This window comes from Penicillium macrosclerotiorum (assembly GCF_028827735.1).
Source record: "Penicillium macrosclerotiorum strain IBT 26536 chromosome Unknown utg000007l_segment0_segment0, whole genome shotgun sequence".
Lineage (NCBI taxonomy): Eukaryota > Fungi > Ascomycota > Eurotiomycetes > Eurotiales > Aspergillaceae > Penicillium > Penicillium macrosclerotiorum.
The window spans coordinates 3,516,376-3,533,463 of NW_026643086.1; the positions used below are offsets into that span (position 1 = coordinate 3,516,376).

Here is a 17,088-nt window from a genome sequence, read left to right on the forward strand (position 1 = left end):
GCCCTGCAAAGTAGGGCTTTAGTGGGCGCGTGAGGGCCCAGAAAGGCCTCAAAGGGGCAACACACTCGCACGGTTGTCCAACAGCGGGCCAATGAGTCTCTCTGAACGCCTCTTTCCCCTTGTTATCCTCGTTGCTCGCCTTTTGTCTGTCTGGCGGAGAGGCTGCGGGACCCGTCAAGTTTCTTCAAGGATGTATGGAGGGGTTGATTGGCGGATGGACAATGTGATGGCGCGGATCGCAAGGCTAGTCGGCACGAATCAGTGGCCGCAACGCCGCCGCTTGGCGTGATGAGGCTGCAGGTCGTGGCACACCTCTTGCAGCTCGTTCCTGGGGTTGCTGGTTTCCGAATCTCTGCATGTCTGAATCTCTGGTTGATTCGTTTCACCCATAATTGGAATTGTTCCGTCGACTGGTTGCGGTGTGCCCTCCTTCTTGTCTCACGCTAACATCAACATGTTCCCAACCCATCGGACATATATGTGATACCACCAGTCTTGACTTATTTTCAGCCTTCAACCCTCAAGGATTGGAGTGGCATGTTTATTCACGTCGGTCGCGGTCTAGCCATGAAGCCTATCTCCAGGAAGGGCTCAATGGGTGCGATTCATGTGCGAGGCCCAGAATAGACAACGTCAGCCGTGATCGGCCGTGATGACCGACTGGATGTGCAGGACTGAGTGGACCCAGATCCCGGTCCCATTGAACAGCAGAAACTGTGGCGGGAGAGCGGTCCAGAGAACGTGCGTTGAAGTACATCAGTTCCATCCGGGTCCTAGTCCCTTTCCGCCAATAAATGGCCTGGATAGGGTCTGATATGCAAGTCGATGGAACTCCACACACAGCCGGCGGGTTCCTCGAGCCAGAGGCGCCAGAGAAATAGGGCCAAACTGGGCATCGATGGCGTTCGTCGGTCTGAGAACCCTGTGCGTGACGACAGGGAGCGCTTGCAGAAGGCCCGTGATAGGCTCGCGCCCTAGTAACGCTCGAACCTTGGCTTCATTTGGCGCTGGCCATTCACTGGCCTCCAATCTCGCTGATTGGGATCGATTGATCAGAGTCTTTCCCTCGCGGGGTTCTGCTGCACGACGCTCTTTCCCAGCCGACCAACCCGTGTAGTCCCTCTGCCACCATTTTTCTTTTTTTGCTTTTCGTTCCCTATTTTCCCTTGACGAGACGCTTCAATTGGTTCAAGAGGAGCACATATTGCTTTTTATTCTCCCTTTCTTTGAATAGATTCGTTCGGATTCCCTGGCAACCAGGGCGCCTCCTGGACCATGGCCCGTATCATCTTCGGTATCATCCAGTTGGAGTCGGAGTCCAGATGGCATGATAGGGCCAATCTGTTTCCCTTAACTGGACTGGATAAGTCCAACAAGGGCCTCATTAGGCGGTTGGTTCATCTCGCTCAACCGCTATATTAGTTCACCTATATAGACTATAATTTATCGTACTCAATAAATTCAGGGTCTCTAGATCTAGAGTCAAGTTGACGCTAAGATGGTCGAGAGCGAAAAAGTTTCCAGGAAGATAGCCAAGCCCTCACTGGGACCAAGAGAAATTATTGACCTGAGAACAGCAGACGATGATGGAACGGGAAGCACAAGTACTAACAGTAATGTCAATAACATCATTTTGTACGAAAGTATGAGGGTCCACGAGGATGCGGGCTTTTTTTCACAGTCCTCATCACATCGGCGACCATAGCGGCCACAACGGGCTTTGGGAGGACATTTCAATCTCCCACCCCCAAGCACGGACCGAGTCGAAGCTGGGGGGCGTCTCAGCGGCTTGTTGGTTTATTGGACCAGACAAAAAAAAGAGCATGGGATGATAGGATCCACCTCGTTCTCGGCTGCTCGGTTTCGGTGCCCGCCAGAGCGGGAATCCTGACTGTGGTAATTATAGATCGTTGCCCCCCTCCCTCGCCCCTGCAGGCCAAAACCATATCGCTGGGACTCGCCGAACCACCCAACTTCATCGGTCTGGTCGTTTCCCAACTATCCCAAACCAATACTACCGACTCATGATGACTGGCGACAGCTTCGTGCCGTCCACCCTGGCTCTCTAAGCCTTTTCGCTGCTCACCTGGGTTCGAGAGTCACTGTGAATCGCCGAGCAGACATTGAAGAAACATCACTGTTTCGCGACTCTTGCAAAATATCAACCCCAACCAACAGAACCACTGGAGGTTGGGTCGTATAAAAGATCTATATTCACTAAAGACTATTAAAGCCGTTGTCGGGCCAAAGGTCTCAGGGCCCAACTGCTGTTTTTCCCCTTGATCGGAGAAGAGTTCGCAGTAGAAGCCTGTGGCAGCTCAAGCTCAAGTTTATGGAGAAGAAACGACGTCGGCGATACGTATACAACTCGCACAGCCTCTGATTAGCTCCAACGTGCGAGCTCGTTCATCGGACGTTAGAAAAGACTCATCAATTCGACCGGATCGAGGTGTCTTATCGTCGGCTTCAGGTTGCTGGTCAACCTCTATTTGTCGTTTCGGAATAGTTGAGATTTGCCCTCCAAAGCACTCATCGCCGGGCGACATTGCGACAACGCGCTTAAGACGACAAAATGGCCGCAACAAAGGGTTCTTGGCTCCAAAGACATGATCTCACGAAGTCCAAGGTCTTCTTCTACCTCGTATTCTGGGGACTTCACTGTGGCATCTTTGCCCTCGGATGGTATGTCCAAAATTCTACCTGGAAAGATTTTACGGCGATTTGCTAAATCGCATTGAAAGGTATCTCCAAGCTTCAAATAAACAACTCGCAGGATTGAATGTTCTGAAGTACTCCGTATGGATCTCCAGAGGCGCCGGGCTGGTGCTGTCGGTTGATTGCACCTTGATTCTCCTTCCCATGTGCAGGAATGTCTTGCGCTGGCTGCGACCTCAGATTAGATGGCTCCCACTAGATGAGTCGGCTTGGTTCCATCGACAAGTGGCTTATGCGATTCTGATCTTCACCGGACTCCATGTTGCAGCTCACTATGTCAAGTAAGAATTTACCCAATCACCCCCTCCTCAAATACCACTTCAAGGCGGGAAAAGAAGACTGATAGATGCTAGCTTCTACAACATTGAAAAAAATCAGATCCGCCCAGTACTGGCTGTGCAAATTCATTATACCGAAGCTGGTGGCATCACCGGCCATGTTATGCTTTTGTGCATGATGCTGATGTACACAACGGCCCACCACCGCATTCGCCAACAGGCCTTCGAAACCTTCTGGTATACCCATCACCTTTTTATCCCCTTTATGCTGGCTCTCTACACCCATGCCACGGGGTGCTTCGTGCGAGATACTACTGATCCAATCTCCCCTTTTGCTGGAAAGCCATTCTGGAACCATTGCATTGGCTACGAGGGATGGAGATGGGAACTGGTCGCAGCAGCACTCTACTTGTCCGAGCGACTCTATCGAGAAATTCGCTCTCGACGGGATACTGTGATCATCAAGGTGATCCGTCACCCGTATGGTATGTTATATAGATCACCCATCGTTTGTCTTCTATTTGATGTCTAATAAAAGAGAAACAGATGCCATGGAAATCCAGTTCAGCAAACCAAGCATGAAATACAAAGCTGGCCAATGGATATTCATCCAAGTACCTGATGTGTCCAATACGCAGTGGCACCCGTTCACCATCACCTCCTGTCCCTTTGATCCTTACGTGAGTATTCACGTTCGGCAAGTAGGGGATTTTACTCGCGCGCTGGGTGATGCCCTTGGATGTGGTCCAGCCCAAGCAAAAGATCTTGAAGGCCTGGACCCTCTAGGCATGTACGAAGTCGCCCTCCAGAACGGCCAGATGATGCCGACCATCCGCGTCGATGGCCCCTATGGAGCACCTGCGGAGGATGTATTCGAAAACGAAATCGCGGTGCTAATCGGTACCGGCATCGGTGTGACACCGTGGGCCTCAATTCTGAAGAATATCTGGCACCTGCGCGCCAGCCCCAACCCACCTCGTCGTTTACGTCGAGTAGAGTTCATCTGGATCTGCAAGGACACGTCCTCGTTCGAATGGTTCCAGGCCCTCTTATCCTCCCTCGAAGCCCAATCCGCCAATACTGCCATGCATGAAGGCAGCACGGAGTTCTTGCGAATCCACACCTACCTCACCCAGCGGCTAGATGATGATACCGCCGCCAATATCTATCTTAATTCCGTCGGCCAAGCCCTCGACCCTCTGACCGAACTGAAAAGTCAAACCAACTTTGGTCGGCCAGATTTCAAGCGCCTGTTTACTGCCATGCGTTACGGTTTGCACGATCAGAGCTATATCCGAGGCTTGCAAAATGTACCGACGACTGAGATCGGTGTCTACTTTTGTGGGCCGAATACAGCTGCACGGCAGATCGAAAACGCAGCGAGCTATGCGTCAACAAGAGATGTGAAATTCAAGTTCTGGAAGGAGAACTTTTAGCTTGCATCTCGTTTTGTTCCAATTTTTTCTTATCTTCTGGCGGTGATGCAGAAGGCTCCATCGCAAATGATATAACGAGTGACGAATCTCTCTGGCTTTGTCCTTTTTTTAGCCTGTGCTATTGAGTACCCCGGTGTTTGCGATGAAGACAAAGCGTTGGGTATGTTTGGACGGATGTCCTGTATTATACTTCCTTGGTAGCGATTAAATTCCGAAGTCCGTTGATTATTTCGGCAAGAAAACTTCTTTAAGATATCATTACAGTAGTCATACAATAGCGTGAATATCCTTGTTCCACAGTCCCCATACTGTTTTTGCTGGCCGACATTCCTGTCACAACTCCGATCGACCGGTGATCCAGCCGCCTATGATTTGTTCTCGGCCTGAGCAGCCGCTTGCTTCGCTCTTGCATCGGCATCAGCGGCCTGCGCTCTCTGAACTCGCACTTCTCGCAGCTGTGGGAGAATATCAATATGAATCCGTAATTGTCGGCTATCCAACACACGGTATAAATCCTGGAGTTCATCAAAAGTGAGACCGTCCTCAGGTCTTGACTGCTGCAGCGGCCCAGTGAGATCTCCACGAAGACGCTCAAAGCCGAGCATGACGAGCTGCTTGGACCACGGGCAAGCCCGAATCGCTCGGAAGAAGACCGCTTTGGCGGCCTTGATGTCCCTCGCACGCTCGATCTCGAAGAGGATATACAATTTCCAGACTGTCAAATTTGAACGCGCAGAGTCATTATCGTAGATTTTGTTTACATCCCGCTCAGTAGGTCGTAGACTGGATTCTGAATGTTCACCGATGGCTCGTTCGAAGGCTGCACGTATCGAGTACACCGTAGCGGCGTTATGCAATGGGCGACAAAACTCCAAATAGATGGAAAATAGATGGGTCGTGACTGGTATCTTCTGAGGGAAAGCGGCTGATAGGCTAGGTTCGGTATCAAACCGGAAATGATCGCTGGGCTTGGGCATGGTGAGGGCGTGAGGATCTCGAACCCGGTCGTAGATAGGGAAACGCGACTCGTTCCACATGAAGAGAGATAAGAACATGGTATTATGGGGGAACGCGAATATGCTCTCCTTTAGGACCTTGTGGATCTGAAGTGGCTTGAAGCCACCCTTCCTGCTAATATGGTAATAGATGAGTTTTGCGCGCGACTGGTGCAGTAGCTCGGCTGTGAATTCTCTAGAGTCATTCTGAGAGGGAGGCGATTCATCCAGCTTGGCAACTGCGGAGGCATAGTAATCTAGAGCAGCTTCAAGCGAATTGTCAGATAAATAGGCTACAAGGCCGAGGCAGTCAACATAGGCACAATATGCCTGGGATTTTCCAAGAGACAAGGCGTGGCTCAAACAATCGTTTGAAAACTGCACAGAATAATAATTTATTTAGAAAATACCGGAGTGAGGAGGAAGAAGGGGACACTTACCATTTGAATCCTGAGTTTGATGGCAGCAGTGAACTCAACAGAGCTGGACACTGTAGAGAATGACGCTAGGTCGATATTTTGAGAAGGGATAGATTGCAGAACATATGACGCTCGCGCCAAATCCCCAATCTCGAGTAGTTGCCAGGCCCATGATATCCAAAGAAGTCCGCAGTCTATCTTGTGAAGACCCTCAAAGTTGCTGCTCATCGTCAGAGCTGTTGACCACACCTGATTGGCTATAGCCTGGGCACCATCTCTCCATTGCATCAGAGCGAAAGCATTATAAAGTCTCAGGTCCGAGGAACGAGATTTTAACAAAGACTTTGCAGATTTCTTGGCAGCTCGGCGATCAACCGCGAATTCCAAAGCCAATGCATATTCGGCCAACTCGCTATTGGTGTTGAAATGCCCAGCTAAAAATTTGAGAACTCTCCGCGCAAAAGTGCAATCAATGGAAGATGATCGAACCAAGATATTCTTGCTCCACCAATGGAAGGAGTAAAACCAGTCCTCCGGAGCGAACAAGGTGTCTGTGGTGTGGAGGAAATTAGAGGCCGGGAAATGAAAAGGCGGCATTGAATTCTGCGAGCTATCTGCGTTGGAAGGAATCCAATCTGATATTCCAGTATCAAAGCAATCGACAAATTCATTTCGAAGAAAATTATCTCCACTCCACATTCGGTTTGTCGCCGCACTGGAACTTGTCGCCAAAGGCGGCAGATAGCAGAAGCTTAGAAAGGCATTGATCATAGGCTCGGTAATCTTCTTGTTCTGGAAAAGAGGCATAAGAGACTCGATATCTTGGAAGTCGGAATGAAGAACCACCGAATAGGCGGCATCTATATCGACATTATATTCATCCAAAGTTCGGAATGGCATTCGTGCATTCGACATGCGTTCTCTCTCGGCGTTTGCCCAAGAAGGCAGTAGACACGACAAGTGAACATGCTGGTGATAGACGTGTTTCAGAGGATCCACTTTAGCGGAGGACGAGCCGCTCTGCCAGCCCGTTGCACCATTCTCGCCAACCCTGGCGACTTCTGAGTCCCAGAAACGGGCAAATTCGCTGAGATGCCATGCGCAATTCGAGACTGTCTCTGGGGCGCAAGCTTTTTCGAGCACACCTTGCCACAGACCTACAGCAAGCTCACTATAACCCGCTTCTCGAAGAAAAAGAGTCAGACGCAGGAAAGAATACCACTGCGCTGGAAAATGAGGAAAATTGGGTGGCGCAAGTAGAGCGGATGGATCTTCGGCGATGAAATTCATTGTATCGAGTAGCACCTGTTTACTCTCCATGAAGGTAAAATTCCGAAAGTCTGTCTGGCGAAAATCGAGATATTTTATCCAGAGAATGACGTAGTGCTTGTTTTCTTCACACGTACGGCGCCATTCTGCGAGAATCTTATCTCTATCCCATATTTGGGCTCCCTCTTGCATTCGCCCAAGTAAGAGGCAGTCAATGTGCGTTGCATTCTTGGTCTTTGCGATTGCTTTGTCATATAGTGAGAGTTTCACTTCGGCAACAGCTTTCCGTTCGGAATATGTCAATGGCCGTGTATCTTCCCCAGGACTAAGAATCAAAATATTTTGATGGTCAATAAGCCGAATCCATGCGGCGACATCTGTGGGATTTGCATTCACAGCTTTCCAAAGTTCCGCATTGCGAGCTTTACGCTCCGCCTCAAATCCTATTTGTGTCGTATCGCCGTGATCCAAATGGCCCGGTACAACTTCCATACCAGTTGGGAGAAGATCCTCCGTTTTGGCTTTTCCATGGATAGAACGGTAAGCATGGCGTTCATCGCTGGATTCAGCACCGGGGTCATGGATGTCGGATGCCCTTCGTGTCGCAGGATCGAGCGCAATGGTATCATTCAGCAGATCCGCATCAGATGAGGTGATGTCTTCTATTCGAAAGCGAAACAATTGCGTCGGTTGAGGCAGGCGGCCGGACAAGGGATGTGAGGCTTTTTCATTCGCACGTCCAAGACCTTTCCGACGTAGGATAATGGTATCGGTATCCCGATTTTCTCGATCAATAATATATCCCGGTAAGCCGAGAACTTCTCCGTAGCCGACTCGACGATAGGATGGGACTGCATATCGATGCGATGTTCCATAGAAGAGGTTGTAGCGGTCACCTTTGAGATCGATCGAATAGAGATCCGTATCAACGGGACCAGAGCTTATAGCAACTTGAGAGCTTACAGTCGCATAGTCACCCTGTTTTACAGATTGGGAAGGCTGGTCGCGCGGAGCGTGAAAGTTGATAGTCTGTTCATCTCTGCGCGTATCTCGTTCATGAGGGGACTGGGGAGAAGATCGAGATCTAGAGGGAGAACGGGAGCGGCGACGAGTAGATCTATGTCGGCTTGAACTGTTTAGTTGCCTCTCGGAGCGAGATAATTTGCCATGGTGACGACGTTTTGAGCGATTGGAATCGCGATCGTCGCGTTTGGTGCTTTCTTGACGCCGGCTCTCTGACACGGGACGAGGTTCCGAGCTAGTTGGAAGAGGTTTAAAACTGGAAAACTTTGGAACGGACTTTCTGTCCTTAAATATATAAATATATATTAGTCAAAGAAGCCTGCCACAAGCATGAAAGCAATAAAACTCACCTGTGAACCCGACGAGTCCATCGTCAAGAACCACTTTACTGTATTATCGCGTCCCACGTTGATCAGATTAGGCGGACAAATATTGTTCCAGGTGCCGAATTGAAGGCGGTGAGTGCGGGCCCGACAGAAAAAAGTTGGTGGTAAACCGCCTCAAGAAAAAGAACTGCGGAACCATCTGTGCTCCTTCACTTGGGAGAAACGAACAACTGATCAGGCGATCAGAGAGATGGGTCATAGCGGTCTGTTTTGAAGAACTCCAGATCACAATTTCGTCAACGATGGCCTCCTCTCTCACAGCGCAGCTGTCGCAGATCGCCGCCAAGTCGACTCATGAGCTCGATCTTAAGAAGCAGCGTGTCGCCCATTCACAATCATTGATTTTTGATAAGAAGATCGCTGTATCTCAGGACTTCGATACAATCTATGATATTTGCAACGATGGATTCCAGGAACTCTGTTCTCTCGATGCAAGATTCGAGGAATTTGCGCGTTCCATTTTCAGCGAACAGAGCAAGGCCGAAGACCGAACACAAATGAATGCCGCTCAAAATCAAGAACTTGATTCTGTGATTGAGTCTTTTTTGGCCCTTGTTGGTGGTCGATTGCAGCTAAGCCCTGCCGTCAAGGCTGTGGACTGGCTGGTGAGACGTTTTCGGTGCGCCTATAACCTAAGGATTCTGCGTGAGAAGATCTAGCTAACCGCCGTTGCGCAGGGCTCATGAATACAATACCGCTTTCATGATTCTCACATTTCTACCGTACCATACGACTCCTCTATTCTTGAACCTTCTTTCGATTCTGCCGAATGACCTAACGCCTACCTTCAAAGTCCTATACCCATACAAAAATGGACTTGTCAACCCCCCACGGCATCCGATTGTGCACAGCGCCACTACTAACAAAGAATTTTTCGCGACGTTGAATGAATATGTATTGAGTGCTTGTCGGCAAAGGGCCCAAAGTCAGACGTTGGTTTCTTTCTGGGCTGGTATTGTCACCGAGGCAGTGGCGGGCATGTTGGATGCTGCTCGCCAAGGACGCAGAGAAGCAGAGAAGCAGAAACATGAAGACGTTTTGATTTGTGTTCTTCCTCTCCTTAGTAGAGCTTTTTCCATGAAAAAAGTCCCAGAGCTGGTCGTCAGTTGCTATATGATCTCTGTGGTTTTGGCCCAGAAGGCCTCTCTCTCCGATGAAGTCCTCGATGGACTAATGGAAAGTGTGGTCTCTTCCTGGAGCGAGGAAACATTGAGTTCTGGAATTATATGCCTGTCTGTTTTGGCCCAGCAGAAGCCTTCAATTGGTCTTCCGAAGAAGGTCTTCAAGGCCATCGTCCGCATCGACAATCCCGTCAAACAACTGGCAGACGCCACTGTGCAATATCAAAACTCCAAACTTTTGCTTGGTGTCGTGGCTGGCTGCGTCAGCGATCTTGACAAGCAGAACGATAATACTCGCCTTGCGCTGCTGTCAGCTCTTTTCGAAGCCACTATCTTGCAGGAGAATGACCTGAAAGAAGCCATGCGCCTAGTTCTGAAGGCTGCAAGCAATACTGAAGAAAACCGCGGCATGTCTCTTGATATCCAAACAGGACTAGCCGATCTCATCCAGGGATTCATTCGCTCGCCGTCTTCACAGACTCTCTTCCAAAAGGCTCTTGCGGACAGCGCCCTCAACATTTCCGCGCTCGAGCATAATCTGCAAACGGTGGTGGAGGCCCCCATTCTACCTCCAGCCATTGAAGATATTGATATGCAGGATGTGGATATGGAGCAACAGGTGGATAACTTTAAACCTGCTTTGGAATCGTTGACCAAGGAACCCCTTTTTGGCTCTTCGTTCCTCAGCCAGCAGTCGATTCCTCAATTCGACGCCCTTGTGCAGTTGTTTGCCTTGGCTATTGATTCCGAAGACAAGCTCACCCAGTTTACCAATTTGCGCATTCTCGGCAGAGCCGACGCCATAAAAAACCCTCAGTTCATTTCATTTTTCACCCGCATTCTCTCTGGCTCTTACCCTATCGGAGCCAAGGTTACTGCTTTGAATACCCTTTCTTCTGTCCTTTCTTCTGTTTCCGGAGACTTCGATGCCCAGGCTTTGCTGCCATTCCTGATCGTTGCTCTTGCCGACCAATCCGAGCGGATCCGTCGCGAGGCCACTGGCACTTTGGCCATAATTGGCTCTCTGTACAAGAACAACAAGAAGTCCGACGAGGTTAAGCCTTGGGCTTGTGATGCGATTTATGGGAAGGGCAAGCAATCCACCGGTATTTCCTGGCTGCCAGCTCGGGATGTGCAGAAGATTTTGGAGCGTGCCTTGCTTCCTGGGCTAGAGGAGTATATTCTTGACCCTAGCTACATCGCAAAGGTTATCGACGCTACCCTGCGAGGAAATGTCCTATCTGAAGACTCGGGTGCTTCGGAGCTCAAGAAGTCACTGCGAACTGGTTTCTTTACTTTCCTCTGCTCCCATGTTATTCGGATGCCAATCTTCTCGCCCAAGTTTGCGCTGCTTCAGATCTTGAACAGTGTCAAGAAGGTCTCGGGCACGACACGCACCAAGGAACTCCTTCCCTTGCTTCATTACTGGCGTGATTTGAGTGAGACAGAGGTTGATGAGATTTGCGTCAAGGAGCGGTTGTCTGTTCTTGAGAGCGAGAGCCAAATCTTTGCCATTGTCACTCCCAAAGACAGTGATGCAATGGATGTCATTCTGTCTATTGTTGGCTCCGGCTCCAAAGCTCCCAGAACCTCGTTTGTCTCTGCTGGCTTTGCTCGCATGAAGGATATTTGGGCCAAAACCGCCGAGGAAACCCAGATCACGGTCGCCGAGAAGCTTTTGGATATCTCTCTTGGAATCTCCGTTAATGAAGTCTCTCTGGCAGATAATTGCCGTGATGTTCTTCGCAGTGTTGAACTGTCCGGGCCTATTCTCAAGAACTTCGTGCAGAAGATCCCTGTTTCCCTAACTGATATTGAAGCCCTAGGTCCGGCGCCGAAGCGCAGACGCACCAGTCAGAATAATATGGTCGCCATGACTGTGAAGGATGAGGCTGAGCTCAGCAAGCTCATGGATAAGATGACTTTCATTCTGGAGGTTATCGACAGCTCGAGCCCCGATGCCCACCCTGAGCTCACGGATGGTCTCTTCCAGACTCTTGCTGCTCTTCACCACTTCAAATCTCAGATTCAGTCTGGCATGAGCTACCTCTTGAGCCTGACCCTGGGAAGTCTCCTGGCTATTGTGAACAAGTCTAAGGAATTCGCTAAGCCTTTGTTCGATACTTCGGTCATTCGTGCCGATCTGGTTGTCGATTGTGTGCGGACCACCGACAGCCCTCAGGTACAGAACGCCGCCCTACTTCTCGTTGCCGGCCTATCTGTCCTCGCTCCCGAGTTGGTTCTTCATAGCGTGATGCCCATTTTCACATTTATGGGCTCCAGTGTGCTCCGCAAGGATGATGATTATTCAGTCTCAGTTATCGATCAAACCATTGACCAGGTTGTTCCGGCCCTGATCCAGTCCCTTCGCAAACAGAAGCGAGACATAGTTTCGGGAACTTCGGAGTTGCTGCTCAGCTTCACAGCTGCATTTGAACATATTCCGTCGCACCGTCGTCTGCGTCTTTTCCATGCGTTGATCAGCAAGCTCGGTACTCAGGATTTCCTATTTGCTGTCCTTGCTATGCTCGCCAATCGGTACTCCGTTGACAAGGATGTCCTCACTCTCATGACTGGGTTGGCCTCTGATACCACCCCTATTGTGGAGCTTACAACCTATAGCAAGTATTTGAACCTGGTTATCGATGCGTTCAAGCCCAAACCTGGTATCTCGCAAGTCTTGCTTGGAATCGGCAGTGATGATGGCCGTGATGCCCAGAAGGTTGCTGTAGATTTGCTGCGCGATCTCGCCCACCTGTTCAAGCATTCTTCACTCAAGTCGAAGCTGGAGGATGCATTCGAAACCGAAGATGAAGTTGCCGATCAAGTTCGGGCTTGCTTCTCCCGCGTTCTGGAGCAGGTCCTCGTCATTGGCGAGTCTGTTCAGAGCATGAAGCCTGTCAGCCAGGCTTGTGGTGAGCTTCTGGGGGCATTGTTCGGCACTCTGTCCCTCGTTGACTTCCTGGACACGATTGAGGTTCTTCTCCAGGGTCCTAATGACGATCTCCGCCGGAAGGTTCTTCGTCTTCTGGAGAACCGTTTGCGTCAGACTCCCGAGCGTGACGGCGAGTCTCAGATCAGGGTCCTTGATTTCCTGCCTACTCTGGTTAGCATCGTCGAGTCCTCGCCCGACTCACTGCTCAAGCACGCTGCCGTTGCTTGCATTGATCGCATTGCTGAGAAATACGGCCGCAAGGATCCCTCCAAAGTCATTCCTGCTGCTAAAATCGTTGCTAGCTCCTCCTGTCTTGGTGAGAGTGATGAACGCATTCGCATCATGGGTATTCTCTGTCTCGCATCAATGGCGGAGGTTCTCGGTCAATCAATGATTCCTGCTCTTCCAGACACACTCTCTCAGTCTCTGAACTTGTTGGAGCTCAGTATGACCCCCGACAATGAGAACTCACGACTTCACGATGCAGTTTTCTCCCTCTATTCTGCTCTCCTTGTCCACCTGCCGTTCATGATGTCTGCCGGTCATCTGGACAAGATTCTGCTGCTGGCCTTCAAGTCTACCAATGCTGATCTCGAAGATGGCTCTGATGACAGCCGCCGGGAGACTCTTCGCTTGATGGCATCTCGCAAGATGGATCTTGGCACTACCCTTGGTGCCATCGACCGGAACTGGCAGCACGCTGTTGAAGCTGGCCCCACTGCCGTGAACGAAGTCTTAGAGGTTCTCAACCTTGCTGTTGAGAAGAATCCCAAGTCCAGCATATCTAAGAACGTCGATCTCTTGGCTAAGATCTTGTTCCATGCATTTGATCTGCGACGTGAACAACTTACCCTTGGCGATGCAGCTGATTTCGAGGCCTCTGATTTGGAGGAGGCCGAGGCTTCATTGAATGATGTCACGATCAAGATGATCTACAAGCTAAACGACAGTACCTTCCGGCCCCTGTTTATCAAGCTTGTTGAATGGGCTACCACCGGCATTTCCAAAAAGGATGAGCAGGGCCAAATCTCGCGTCTCACGACCTTCTACAAGTTCCTCCAAGTATTCTTTGGCACTTTGCAGTCCATTGTCACTGGCTATTCCAACTACATCCTTGAGAATGTGGTACAGATCTTGGGCACAGCTGGACCGGCCAAGGCTACTCGGGCTTTGTGGCTGGCCGCCTTGCGCACGCTCCGTAACTCATTTGAACATGATCAAGATGGTATGTCTTGCTTTTCTTACTATTTCACCCGTGGAAGACAGCTAATGTGCTTTTTTTTTCGCTTATTTACAGAATTCTGGCAATCTCCTTCGCATCTGGCCACCATCTCTGGACCTCTTATTTCGCAGCTTGCTCACGCTACTACCCTTAAGACGGCGGGGCTTATTATTGAAGAAGTTGTCCCTACGATCACCGAGTTGGCTGTCGCTGCCGACTCCACCGACAACCACAAGGAGCTCAACACCGCTCTGATGAAGTACCTCCGTCCTTCTTCTGCTCCCAATGCCAAGTCGACCGATGGAGATAACCCGTTTACCCGTCTGGCTGCCCTGAAGACCGAGCAGGCGCTGACCGAGCAGCTCGGCGAGGAGTGGCTCGCCCTTCTGCCGGAGATGCTGCCTTACATCAGTGAGCTAATGGAAGATGAAGATGAGAGCGTGGAGCGAGAAGTGAGGAAGTGGGTGAAGCAGATTGAGAATGTGCTGGGTGAGCGTCTTGATGATATGTTGACCTAGAGCCGCCGTTGGTGACTCTTTGTACAAAAACTACCGCATTTGGCTGGCGTTTGTAAGAATAGAGACCCCCTTGGGAGGGGAATGCAGGCATTGCCCGCGCAAAAGAATTCTATTTATTTTCAATTTTCATGTCATTCCGCTTTCATACTTCATTGTACACCTTGAAAGGTCTTTAGTTCTCAGGGACGGGGTGGTCTGCTGCATCGACTCCCGCATGCCATCGGTATCTAGAGGCAGGATGGTCGTCCCGCGGGCCCGACTGTCCCGCCTGGGAGTATAGGTTCTCACGATAGGTTCCCTTTTGGACAGAATAGTCGTCCCAGAAGAGGTTGCGCCGGCGCAATTCGGGAATGAGGAGGTCAATGATGTCCTTGAAGGAACCGGGCTTGATGGCATAGGCCTATACAAACAAGGTAAAGGATCAGAAATCAAATCCAATGGCCTAGCGACATAATCGAAAGAGAACTCTTACCAGGTTAAATCCGTCCACATCTGCCTCCCGAACCCAGCGCTCCATATTATCAGCAACTTGTGTCGGCGTACCCACAGGAGTCGCGCCCAGTCCCCCAACGGTGATGTGCTGGCCCACGGTGGTCTTGGTCCATTTTGCGACTTCGGGGGTGGCTTTGGACCAGCCTTCTACGGCAGATCTAGAGATTACACGATCAGTCAAATGATCCGGCCCCTCGAGATCTCATGGCGACGGTCACTCACCGGATCGCATTGCTCTCGACGTGGCGCAGCTCCTCATCATCGCCATACTTGTTTAGATCAATACCGGTCCACCCACCAAAGAGCGCCAACGCTCCGTCGATCGACCCCAGACTGCGATAGTGTTTAAATTTCTCGATTGCTTCTTCCTCTGTCCTTCCCAGAACCGGGCATAGCAGAGCCAAGAACTTGATGCTCTGCGGGTCACGTCCAAACTCCCTCTGGGCGAGCTGTCGAATCTCAGCGACATTCTTAGCCACGACGGACGGGCTATGTCCGGCCACGAAGATAGCCTCAGCATGCTGCGCAGCGAATGTTTTTCCGGCCTTGGACGTGCCGGCCTGCAAGATGACGGGTGTCCGCTGCGGACTGGGCTGGCAAATATGCGGGCCCGGCACATTGAAGTATTTGCCCTCGTGATTGATCTGGCGCACGCGTGCGGGATCTGTATAGATGCCACGCTCGCGGTCGAGCACGACGGCATCCTGGCGCCAGGAGGACTCCCATAGCTTGTAGGTCACTTTGATGTATTCTTCGGCCACGGCATATCGGTCATCGTGGTGTGGCTGTTCAGCCTGGCCCATGTTCCGGGCTGCCGAGTCAAGATAGCCGGTTACCACCTGGGATTCAGTCAATTTCGATCTTTCGGTTCTAGGTTGATGAACATCGTTGTCTCCTGCGAGGCAATGCGTTTTCTTGACTTACATTCCATCCAAGGCTGGGGATTGCGGATCGTCAGCGAATCTTCCTTTCTGATGCAATTTCTAGAATAGATTGATATACATACCGGCCCTTGGTAAGATGGTCCACCGTCGAAAGTCTCCTTGCCAAATGATACGGCTGTTCATAGGTCGTAGTTACGGTCACTCCGAAGCCAATATTCTTGGTCGCAGCCGCCATGGCGGGCACCACGGCAAGCGGTTCGTTGACTGGCCATTGCGCGCCCGCAATGACTGCAGGGTCCAGATTTCGAGGACCTTTATAGACATCATAGCCTCCTAGATTGGCATACGGTGTTAACGCAAGGGACATGAACATTTATCTCGGTTAAATAGGCGTACCTAGAACATCTGCGATGAAAATCCCATGGAATTTAGCGGATTCGAGCAACTGCGCGAGCTCAACCCAGTGATCAATATCATTAAATCGGTGGGATTCGTCCTCTGGATGACGCCACAGTCCTGGGGATTGATGCCCGCTGCCTATATATCCATCAGATATGTTGCGAGTTCTCCTCGTCGAAGTGTGCCGCAATGGTACTAAAAAGAAGGAAGGAAAGAAATACCTACACATTTCAACGAAAGCATTGAGAATCAAAGACTTGCGGGGCTTGTGTACTCCCGAAGTTTGATTATTCTGTGCCATGCTGGGCTTGAGTGGTTTAACCGCGGAATGCTAGCAATATACGTAGTTCCGGCGAAAAAAAGATGGGGCGCGATTAAGGTTCTATATTGGCCGAGTACTGTAAATCAGTAGCGACTCGTTGGCTCCTTCAGATATTTTCTTTTGCTTCAGGAAATTAGCGGGATATGCGCTCATTTGTATCGCTATGGTCGCCATGATCGATCCGCACATGATTCTCGTCCCCACGAGCATTCGCAAGACATCAAAGTGGGCCGGGATGGCGCGATGTCATCAACGCACACGAGTGGCCGACCGTTGAACTTGGCTCGAGACGCGAAATCACCTTCATCTGCAGTTTCTCGCCCGAGAGGTTGATTAATGCCTCGAGGCGATGGTTTAAGTCTTGGAACCCTCTCTGATGCTCCAAACTGGGCTTCCGAGTCCTCGGGCCCAGTTGGATTCATTACCTTCCACCGTCGTTGACATAATTGGGCAGAGGCACCATCATGAATGAAACCTGACTGGTAGCTCATACAACATGCAGCCGACTAGCCGTCTTATCTAGAGTTATCTGAAATGTCTTTTGGGGGTCCTGTCCCATGTGAATATAATAGACTAGGCCAGGGTTCCGCGATGTGTCCCCAGCCATAATATGATAACAAGAGAGCCAAATACATATGAAAACGACAACAACGCGAATATGCGGTTGAGCCAGA

The 17,088-nt window shown here is 50.4% G+C and overlaps 4 protein-coding genes across 4 annotated transcripts; 2 read left to right on the forward strand and 2 right to left on the reverse strand.

The window, feature by feature from the left end:
* Positions 1-2,572: 2,572 nt before the first annotated feature.
* N7462_008097 (putative NADPH oxidase (NoxA)) lies at positions 2,573-4,429 on the forward strand (the record flags this gene model as incomplete). The annotated part of the gene is made up of 4 exons (XM_057079815.1): positions 2,573-2,682; positions 2,742-2,996; positions 3,069-3,478; positions 3,540-4,429. 4 exons carry the CDS (start codon positions 2,573-2,575, stop codon positions 4,427-4,429), a joined length of 1,665 nt encoding a protein of 554 aa, XP_056932485.1.
* A 365-nt stretch (positions 4,430-4,794) lies between these two features.
* On the reverse strand, positions 4,795-8,506 carry N7462_008098 (uncharacterized protein; the record flags this gene model as incomplete). The annotated part of the gene is made up of 3 exons (XM_057079816.1): positions 4,795-5,802; positions 5,865-8,420; positions 8,486-8,506. 3 exons carry the CDS (start codon positions 8,504-8,506, stop codon positions 4,795-4,797), a joined length of 3,585 nt encoding a protein of 1,194 aa, XP_056932486.1.
* A 257-nt stretch (positions 8,507-8,763) lies between these two features.
* On the forward strand, positions 8,764-14,317 carry utp10 (snoRNA-binding rRNA-processing protein UTP10; the record flags this gene model as incomplete). The annotated part of the gene is made up of 3 exons (XM_057079817.1): positions 8,764-9,140; positions 9,199-13,802; positions 13,875-14,317. The coding sequence occupies 3 exons, from the start codon at positions 8,764-8,766 to the stop codon at positions 14,315-14,317; spliced, it is 5,424 nt and encodes a 1,807-aa protein (XP_056932487.1).
* A 172-nt stretch (positions 14,318-14,489) lies between these two features.
* On the reverse strand, positions 14,490-16,393 carry N7462_008100 (LLM class flavin-dependent oxidoreductase; the record flags this gene model as incomplete). Its single annotated transcript, XM_057079818.1, has 7 exons — positions 14,490-14,717; positions 14,790-14,967; positions 15,032-15,648; positions 15,734-15,746; positions 15,816-16,026; positions 16,090-16,230; positions 16,318-16,393. 7 exons carry the CDS (start codon positions 16,391-16,393, stop codon positions 14,490-14,492), a joined length of 1,464 nt encoding a protein of 487 aa, XP_056932488.1.
* Between the last annotated feature and the right edge of the window lie 695 nt (positions 16,394-17,088).